Genomic DNA, 10,878 nt, shown 5'->3' with positions numbered 1-10,878 from the left:
CCCCCCCCATTTAGACTTAGGAGAACAGCCCAGAAAAATGATGGGAACTTGACAAGAGCATGAGTATCTACCGATGATGATCCTGACCACAGTGGAACATAGATTTGGAAGTAGCATGATCTGTTAGTCCTAGGATCTGGGGTGCACTTTGACAAGTAGCACGTTCTGTCTGCCAGCCCTGACTCCACTGATCACGCCACGTACTTCTGTTCCAGGTGGGGTTCGTACCTGGTTCCTGCACTCCTGTATCAGTGATGCTGACCTATGGCATCATGGATGTCAGACTGCATGACTATAGAACCCGATGAAGTTTCCCTCATCAATATTGAGTTTTATGGGAAGTTATGTGGGAATAATGAAATAAATTCAGAGTATTTCTGAAAGTACTGAATGTGGCCATAACAACTGACCCCTCTTCAAGGTGATCTCTGATCTAAAACACAAAACAAATTCAGAGGCATTGAGGCTCCAAACTAGGACCACAAAGCCCTGCACTGCTCCAATGGGGGTCTTGGGTAGTAATTCATGTTAAACAAAACAGAATGAGAACCACTCTCTGCCACTACGTTCTTTACTGAGACAAAAAATGAAGAGGTCCTATAAAAGCTGTCCATCTTTTAATACAAACAGGACCCATCCATATTCTACCCACCCAAGACTGTGAACAGAATCCCCTGATTAAAAGTAGCTCAAACAAAAGGCCTTTATTAGTCCACAAATCAGAGCAGTGCTCAACAGGAAGCTACTGGTCAGTAATTTGAAATCTGTAATCATCAACTACAAGTGTCACACGAGGCCAAGAATTCAATGAAGATAACTTCCCAAGCCTCCAGCTGAGCCCAGGCTGGGTCCCCTTAGCCAGAACACAGACACACAATAGTGAGAAAAATGAATTACTCTCATGGATCAGGTTATTGGAGATTTCCTCTAGAGAATGGGGAGAACAAGGCATCTGAGTCTGTGTGTGCCGAGGTGCTTGGGGCTAGATGGGAGACAACTTCTGTGAGAATGTGGCTGTGATCGACTTTGGTGAGGGCAGCAGTCTAAAATGTTCAGAGCAGCTCCATCCTCCTCACATGTGCCGCAACTCACAGGGTCCTTCAGCCCTCTGGATGCGTGCAAATACATGTGGTGACCTCTGTATAAAAGCTCTCTAGTGCTGTTACAGTGAGCAAAGACAGCATATTCCTTTGCAGGTTTAAGGCCTTTCTTGCATGGGCTTTCAGAAACTAGGCAACAGGAGACCTTGGGCTGAGGGGTTCCCCACATCTGCTGCCTCTGTGAGGCACTCCCATGGTGTGACATTTTTGGTGTTGAAAGAAGCTTGAGCGTTGGCTAAAAGATTTCCCACATTTGCTGCATTCATAAGGCCTTTCTCCAGTGTGAACTACCTGATGTTGAATTAAAACAGACTTTTGCCTGAAAGATTTCCCACACTGGTCACACTCATATGGTCTTTCTCCAGTATGGATTCTGCAATGTTGAATAAGGCTAGTGCTCCGACTAAAGGTTTTTCCACATTCACCACACTTATAAGGCCTTTCTCCAGTGTGAACTCTCTGATGTTTAACCAGGGCAGCTCTTCGACTAAAAGATTTTGCACACTGGCCACACTCGTAAGGTCTTGCTCTAGTGTGAACTCTCTGGTGTTCAACGAGGCTGTAGCTTTGCCTAAAGAACTTCCCACATTCAGCACACTCGTAAGGTCTTTCTCCAGTGTGAGTTCTCTGGTGTCGGTCAAGTTTGGATTTGTACCCAAAGGACTTGCCACATTCCCCACATTCATAAGGCCTTTCTCCAGTGTGAACTCTTTGATGTCTAATGAGTGTAGCCCTTTGGCTAAAAGATTTCCTACACTGACCACACTCATAAATCTTTGTTGTAGTGTGAATTCTACGGTGTTCAATGAGGCTAAAGTTCTGTCTAAAGAATTTGCCACATTCCCTACATTCATAAGGCCTTTCTCCAGTGTGAATTCTCTGGTGTCTAATGAGGGTGGCTCTTTGACTAAAAGATTTTCCACATTCACCACACTCATAAGGCCTCTCTCCAGTGTGGATTCTGCAGTGTTCAATGAGGTTGGAGCTTTGACTAAAGGATTTCCCACACTCCCCACACTTATATGGCCTTTCTCCAGTGTGAACTCTCTGGTGTATGATGAGAGTAGCTTTCTGACTAAAGGATTTTTCACACTGGCTACACTCATAAGGCCGTGCTGCAGTGTGAATGCTCTGATGTTCAACGAGGCTAAAGCTCTGTCTAAAGAATTTCCCACATTGGCCACATTCATATGGCTTTTCTCCTGTATGAGTTCTCTGATGTCGAACAAGGTTAGATTTGCACCCAAAGGCTTTTCCACATTCATCACACTCATAAGGCCTTTCTCCAGTGTGAACTCTGCAGTGTTCAATGAGGTTTGAGCTTTGACTAAACGATTTTCCACATTCACCACACTTGTATGGTTTTTCTCCAGTATGAACTCTCTGGTGCGTAATAAGGGTGGCTTTTTGGCTAAAAGATTTTCCACATTCACTGCATTCATAAGGCCTTTCTCCAGCATGGACTCTCTGGAACGGAACAAGTGAGTATTTCTCTTGGAAGGCTGTTCCACATTTGCTAGCATCAAAACCCCCTTTTCCAGTGCAGACTCTTAGATGACGAATAAGTGTGTGTTTGTGGCTGGAAGTGTCTCTGCATGCTCCTGACTTACAATGATTTTTCCCACAGTGAAAGGCCTCCCCACACTCTCTGACTGTGTTTGGCTTCTCACCTTTGGGAATGGCCTGGGGCTGAAGAATGCCCCACTTATCAGGGAAGTCCTTTCCAGTCTTCCTACAGAGGAAAGGATTCCCTGACACATGGAATATGCAGCTCTTCAAAAAGGAGGCACTGTTCACTTCTCTTTTTAATGTGTTCTCTGCATCTTGATGTTTCTGTTCCTGGTGAAGGTTTTCACAGGCCCCAGAAAAGTACAGTTTCTGTCCAGGTAGATCATCCAGATGCAAAATATTCTTCAGGATTAGTATACAAATGTCACAGGGGTGAGTCTTTTGGAAAGATGGACTTTGTTTTGGAGTCCTGATGTGTGATGCTTCTTCTGCAGAAACCCTTGGCCCAGGAGGTATCCTTTCATCCTCTGCTTCCTGCCAATAAACTGAAAAGAGACATACTGATGAAATGCATGTGGACGGTGGTGACAGTATATTATCCATGATTTAAGATTTTTTTTTTTCTGTATGATTTTTTTGACATTTTTATAAAGTGCTGCTGGTCAGGGACACTGCCCCCTCCCTATAGGGCTATCAAGTTCTTAACAGACAGCAAAGAGCTCAACTGAGAGTTAATGCAGTTAATACACTAGTTATTCAATCCAGAGCCCGTCCTGCAGACCATGTTTCCCTGGCTTATACACCCCAGGAGAACAATCCTCAGCCCTAACTATCCTGGGACCAGGTACGAGACAATTAAGGCCAGTTCCCTTTCCCAGAGCCCACTGAAATTATTCCAACCCACCCATATGAGCTGTTTATATCCTTTATTGACTTTGCTACAAACCCAATAAAGGCTGTGCCCTAATATTCCCCTCTTGCTTCTGTCTCCTGACCACCTTTTGGTTATACATACCACCCTGCAAATTGCTGTCATAAATTCCCCTTTCAATGGCATTTACTTCTCCCTATTGGCCCTCGGTCACCTCTTATAATTAAAATCCACAGGTACATGTTAAGAAAATGGATGCAGCAAACAGGGTGGCTGGGCCCTACAGCAGAGGTTCTGCTGTGATTACTGCATGGTTAGGCCATGACCATGTGCTGTCCGAGTGAGCACTGCTGACCACTGCTGTGCTTATACTTTGACTGGAACCTGCGTGGGCTGGGTCTTCCTTTTCTTGCTTCAGTTTTTTCAACCTAAATTGTTGCAGACTGACCCCACATTTTAGCACAGGGGAGGTTTTTGTGTTCCCAGTGTACCTGGGCCTAAATGCTTTAATGCAACGGGTGTCTCCAGGCCAGTGTGTTTCTGGGCATCTTATGGTAAGAAGGTAATGGGCTCCTGGTGTAGTTCCAGGAAGTCAAAGGCCACTGACTAGCCTACAGGGTGAGAAGCCTCCAATGAAAACAAGGAAAGGCTTCTCTAAAGATCACCAAAAATGACTAGATGAGTCTGATTCACTGAGCAGACAGCAGATAGCAGGTCACCATGACTGATGGCATCAATGAGCCCAAGGGGTGTTCCTCATTTATTGTACATCCTATTCTTTACCTTAGTAAAAGGTCAGTCTGGGCAAAATAATTCCTAGTTGACACCCCACTAGAATCATGACTGAATGTCTATGGCCTGGGACACTGCATGCTTATCAGGCAATCTGTTGATTGCCCAGGCCCATCCCTACATACCACCCACTGGGTGCAGGTGCAGGGACCCCTTCCTACCACATGATCCAGGAAGTGCAGATGCTCCAAAGGCAAATCCTGGGGTTGCTTTAACCTGGTGCTATTATGCCTCATGGAAGGAAGGGTAGTTCCATGTTTGGAAACCTGCAGCTCAGTGTCTAATGAAAACATGAAAAAGGGCAAGTAATATTTATTTCACCTCCTAAGACACTTGAGAAAATTTCTCAGCTCATTAGATTGTAAATCTTCTGGTTAGTGTGCTTGGGCACATTTAAGTGCTGCTACTTATTAACGTGGTAAGAATTTCCCTTCAGACTAAACAGTCAAAAAACAAAGAATTTGAAAAATAAGCTAAGCTATCATTGCTCTCCAGGATGTCAACTCAAGGTACTGCAAGGTCGATTAGAACACCCTAAGAGGGGAGACCTCCATTTTCAAGGTGCCATTCCTGCCAACAGAAGCTTTTCAGATAAGTATCCCACCTGACCACAGCGGGGTGGCACAGTTGACCATGCTGCAGGCAGAGGCCATCCAGGGAGAGGCTATTGCCTGCAGAACCCAGGCTCCTTCCCACCTCCTATTTGTCAGAAATGGAAACTATAAACCCAAAGCTTCAGGGAGCTAAAAGCCTAAAGAAGAAAATGAACAAAATATAAGAGAGAAAGGAAAAAGTCCATGAAAACAAGAAAAACCCAACCTGCTAGGGATAGGGAGAAGATAATAATTAAATAAATTATTAATGTGTAAGTTTATATTTTCAATTTAAAAAATTAACAAAATTTTAAAAATTGCATTTGTCACAACACCCCCGCTCCGTGCTAAAATGTGGGGTCAGTCTGCAACAACTTATAAAATGTCAAAAAAATCATACAGAAACAAAAATCTTGATAAATTATGATAATGTGCAAGTTTATATTTTCAATATAAATAGACAGCAGAAAAATTGCATTTGTCACAAAATTAAAACCAAATTCCATAATTTTAACACAATTGTAAAGCCAAAACTTGCACATGAAAGAATGTAAACAAAAAGATGAGAGGACTAAAGGTATACCCTCAGTGACAGAGTGTTTGTCAAGCACGAATATGACCCTCCATTGGAAACAGGGAAAGGCTTCCCTAAAGATCACCAAAAATGACTAGATGAGTCTGATCCACTGAGCAGACAGCAGATAGCAGGTCACCATGACTGATGGCAGCAATAGGCATCTTTATGGTAAGAATGTAATGGGATCCTGGTGTAGTTTAATCCCCAGCACTGGGCTAGGGGGATGGATAAAGATTAAAAGGGTGTTGATGGGTATTTGTGCTTCTACAAATGATTCTAAATTAACTTTAGTATTTATTAAAAGGTATCAATTTGACAAATTTCACAAATCAATCATTATTGGGGCTCAAATTATACTTGGGAATTGCCCTCAATTTAAACACTGTACTTTCTACAATCTTAATAAAAGTAACCAAATATAAAATAGGAAGATAGGTATAACTCATTTCAATTTTAGTATTGTATAAAACTTCCTGATTTAGTATCCACTACCTGAAAATATTCCATATTGGACGTAGATGCTCTAACATATAAATAAGTTTAAAGTAAATCTTTGACACAAACTAGCTTAGCAAAATGGTGTTCAAAAGGCCCTCCGTGTAAAACAGTTAATATAGACTGGGGATGTTTCTCAATGGTAGTGTGATTGCTTAACTTGTGCAAGGCCCTGGGTTTAATCCTCAGCATCAACCTCCCCTACCTCCAAATAGCCCAAAGCCCAGAGTAAGTTAAAACAGGGTTTTCAAAGATTAAAAATGTACTATATAAAATCTAATTATCCATACTGCTTCTTTATTTGACAGTCCAATTGTGTCTGTTCCTAAACTTAAGGCTTCCAAATGATGAGTGTCTTTTGTATGCTTATGAGATGACAACTTGCTGGGGTCCCTGCCGGCTTCAGATTGTGGGTGTCCCAAAAGACCAAGACCTGACCTGAGGGTTGGAACTTCCAGCCTCATCCTTATTCACTAGATTAGGGAGAGGGGCTGCAGATTAAGCTAATCATCAATTGGCAATGAGTTGATCAACCAGGCTAGGTAGTGACAACGCCATAAACACCCTACAGTGAGGATTCAGAGAATCTCTGAGCAGAACGGATAGTGGCATGCTAGAAAGGGCATGAATGTTCCCTCTGCCCATACCTTTTCCTGTGCATCTCTTCCAATTAGCTATTCCTGAGTTGTATTCTTCCAAAAGTATTTTTCTAAGTTGTGTGAGTTATTGTAGGAAAATCAAATCTGAGGATGTATGTGGGACCCTTGAATTTATAATTGCCTAGGCAGAAATAAAGTAGCTTGGGCACCCCATTTGTGGCTGGCATATGAAGTGGGGCAGTCTTTTGGGACTGTACCTTTAACTGTTATTAACTCCCACTATAGAAGTCAGAACTGAATTGAAATGCAGATCCCCAGTTGGTGCCTGGAGAGTTGGAATGCTGGTTGCAAGTTTAGGAAAAATACCCCAGACTCCAAAACCATTCTCCCTTCTTGGTTAGACACAATGCCACCAGTCTCTATAAATAGGTCAGCTAATGTCCTCTAACAACACACCTACTGGACCTGCCAACTGGACCAGAGCACATTTTCAACACACTGTATACCTCCTAAAAGATACTATTGGAGAGCCCCACAAGAAATTCATATTTTTGGCTAATGCCATGTACATAAAACAATTAGTGAAGCACTGCCCCTCAAGACTCTGTATCCTTCTATCTGTACTCCTCCTTTCTTTTCTTTTCTTTTTTTTTTTTTTTTGTTTGGAAATGTGAATTCATTATAACACAATTGACACATTAAGCAACAATTTGAATTTTGTGTTTTCTTATGCACAATTTTTATCTGTGCAAAACACAAGATGAATGCAGAAAGCTGCACCCGCCTGAAATGACTCATGTGGTAATATACGAAAAGCACACAGCTATACATCTACCAACTACATCAGTTAACCACCTATGTTATGAAAAAGACCCACCCTTACCCACCCAATTTAAAGTAACTTCCTTTCCACCATTTCACAGGAATACATAAGCTACAACTTTTCTAACACCCAGTCCTACCAGCAAATTTAGGTCTATTCCAAAGTAAATAAAGTTCCAAATTTATGGTAATATCTGTGATTTCCTAACCATGTTATCCATTGTACTCCTCCTTTCCTACTCTCATAATTAAGTATTTCTATTCTGTTCAGGGCAACTTATGCCCTGCCTCCAAGACTTCTCTACTACCATTACCCTCAGGCTTCCTTAATGTCAAAATATCAGAGGACTAATTGTAATGTGCATAATCTACATTAGGTGTGGGCCAGTTCTGGAAACATGGCTGAGGGGCCTTGTAGAGGCACAAGTAATGCACAGAGACCAGGAAGGTTCAAGTGGCCAGGAGTCAGCAATCACAAATGAAATGGCAGGTGAAAAAAGTGTTGAGCATGAGAAGAAAAGAGAATTGAGGCGATGGCCACAAGCCTGTGTACCAGAACACTGTTAGACACATTGCAGGTTCTGGCCTGACTTGAACCCAACTACCACCAGCAGGACAAAGACCTCTCTGAGACCATGTTGCCATGTCCACCTTGTCAAACAGCTAGGACTCTCCCCATCCCCTGGCTGTACAATTATATGGAAAGTGCATGATCTAAGTGTCAATGAAAGAGGGACAGGTAAGTAATCAGAAGTGGCCCAGAGCACTCAACACACAAAAGATCATAAGAAAAAAAAAAATAGTCTTACAAAAAGTCTGGAAGGAGGACCTGAGGACACATTCATGGTCCACATAAGCACTGATCATGACAATGCCTACAATTCCTGATAGAGACAGGATGAGAAAATCCTGGCTAGAAGGAGGCAGAGCTAGAGCAAAAGGTCTCATGGATATGAACACTGGCCAAGGGAAGGTCGAGGCAAGTGAGATCCATGAAGCTGACGGCACAGTGCCTGCCACCCAGACCTCCCACGAATGCCCTGGGGCAGCAGGTGTTAGGCTGCTCAGGCAGCGCACATGGCTTGGCACTGGCCCCACAGCACACATGTCAACACAGTGGGAAATCAGCAGAGCCCATGCTCTGGCAGAGCTGCCTGTGGGGGGAGAGAGGACAGACAGAAACCTGGACAATGGTAGTATAAGGATCTTACCCAGAGAGGTTACAAGTGCAAAGTTTTCCAGCATCACGTGAAGGTACAGCAGCCTTTGAGCCTCATCAAGGAGCCCCCACTCCTCCTGGGAGAAGTAAACAGCCACGTCCTCAAAGGTGACACAGCTCTGTCATGACAGGACAGATCATGCAGTGATCAACTTCTCTCCTAGGAGTCCAAGCTCATCCACCCACACACCTTCCCTACCCACTCTCCTCCCTGTCTTGTGCCTCCATGGAGATGTCACACCAAGTGTCACTCACTCTCACATCATGGTCCCTCTATCACTGTTTCTTCCCACAAAACCAACAGGCAGGTGGGCCAGGAGAAGCCATGTAACTCTGGATCTGGTAACTTGGGGTGGCACCCACGTTTGCCAGGCTGCTATCCCAGGATTCCCCAGATCATACTTCCCCCACACAGACACAGATGAGCATACCTTCACCCTTGTGTCTTCCATGCCAGTGCCAACAGGTCTCTCTCCCGCACCTGTGCTCCTCCCTTCTCACGCAGACAGTCTCAGTCCCCAGGTGCCTGCACCCCAGCATCACACCACAGGCCTCTCCCTGGTCTCCCCACATTGCTTGGAACAAGGCATCCAGACAGCGTGGCAAACTGAGACAGGATCCATGACCACTGACATAGGCAACCCCATCCTGCTCTGTACTTCCTGGCTTGCCAGTTGCTTGCTCCAGCCTCTGTCACCAGGAACCACCTGGATAATCACCAGACACTGATGGCCTTCTCCCACTTGTGCTGCACTTGATGACCCCTCATCAGTCACAGCCTTTTTCTCTCCTCAAACCATAATTCAAGACCTTGCTCCAGAGGCCCTCCACTCCAGGCCTGCTCCCAGATGACCACTTGTGTCCCTAAGCTAACCCTCTAGCCTTACTAAAACCCTCAAGCATATCGAGGGTCACTCCTAAATCCCAGTGAGCCCAAAGTCTGATGAACAAACACAAGTATTGGCCACCCCATCATGTTGCCTCAGTTATTTTGAATTTCTGTATGACTCATGTCCACTCTTCCCATGGGAGCCTAGACATCTGCCAGACCAGCCGCCACCTCACACAATTCCCACAGCCACTTCATGTCCTCAGCTGTGTCTGTGATGACCACCAACTGTATTCAGATGCTCAGGCAAGGGAACCAATCATGCCCCCACCCTCCCTTTCCAGGGCTGCTTCTGGCATTACCATTTAAGTCTAGGATGTGCCTCCTAATTGTAATTCAAGGTATATATCTCATGACAAACATCTGTCACCGCTTTTTAGATTTATTTTTTTTCTTTTTTGCAGTACTACAAATTGAACTCAGGACCTCACACAGGCTAAGCAAGTGCTCTACCTCAGAGTCAAATACCTAGCCCTGTATATTTCCATTTTGAATTTACTGCAGAGTTCCACATTTATGCAGTCAGCTACTAACTAGACATTTCCACTGTTGCTTTTAAACATCTCACTCTTTTAAGATAGCCAAAACAAAACTCCTGATACTACACAATGAAAATCAAACCAACTATGAGCTTTAACATTCTGGTTAGTGGAGATTCTACCCTTCCACCTGCTAAAACCAAAAACAATGGAATCACCCATCCTTTTCTACTTTTTTCTCACTCTTAAATATGAAACCCAGGGGGTGTGCAGCTTAGTGGTAAAGCATTTGCCTAGCACGTGTGAAGCCCATGGTTCAAGACCCAGCACCACAAAACATAAAATGAAACACCCTAATGAAAAACCAATACAGAATCCAGCCACGCCTGGATTCTGGCCACTCTGGCCACTACAGTGGTCCAGCCACATCAATTCTTACTTGAAGACAACCATAGTCTGTTTTTGCTGCAGTCACATTAAGCCTAATAAGTCTGGCCGGATAACCTTCCTCCTATGCTCCAAACCTCCCACTGCTCCCATCACTTCCAGAATAGACTCCTAACATTCCAGACCTGACTTCTGCACTCCTGCTCTGATGTTCCATAGAATGAAAGGGAATCTAAGGTCCCGAACAAGCTCAGTCTCATACCCAAACATTTCCACATTCTTGGACCTGTTCACGGGGTACCCCTTCATCACTCTCCCCATTGGTTACTACTAGTTACCACAGAAACCATCCCCCACGGCCTCAGCCTAGGTTATGACCTGGTTTGGGTGTTTCTTCCGAGTTCCAGGCCCAGGAGTGCACGAGTGGCAGGCAGAGACCTAGGACACAGCGAGGCCCCGGAACCGACTCCACTTACCTGCATCCAGTCCATAAGCGCTTCCGTGGTCAAGGGAATCTGTGGGAAGAAGGTTATGAGGGGCAAGAGA

General features: G+C 44.3%; 1 protein-coding gene across 1 annotated transcript; it reads right to left on the bottom strand.

Moving 5' to 3' along the window:
- Positions 1-678: 678 nt before the first annotated feature.
- Positions 679-9,936, bottom strand: LOC143384541 (uncharacterized). The gene is made up of 3 exons (XM_076839676.2): positions 9,009-9,936; positions 8,570-8,696; positions 679-3,154 (listed from the first exon to the last, which is right to left on the bottom strand). Exons 1-3 carry the CDS (start codon positions 9,027-9,029, stop codon positions 1,230-1,232), a joined length of 2,073 nt encoding a protein of 690 aa, XP_076695791.2. The 5' UTR covers positions 9,030-9,936; the 3' UTR covers positions 679-1,229.
- Positions 9,937-10,878: the final 942 nt, after the last annotated feature.

This window comes from Callospermophilus lateralis, chromosome 18 (genome assembly GCF_048772815.1).
Source record: "Callospermophilus lateralis isolate mCalLat2 chromosome 18, mCalLat2.hap1, whole genome shotgun sequence".
NCBI lineage: Eukaryota > Metazoa > Chordata > Mammalia > Rodentia > Sciuridae > Callospermophilus > Callospermophilus lateralis.
This window is presented reverse-complemented; position numbering and strand designations above follow the sequence as displayed.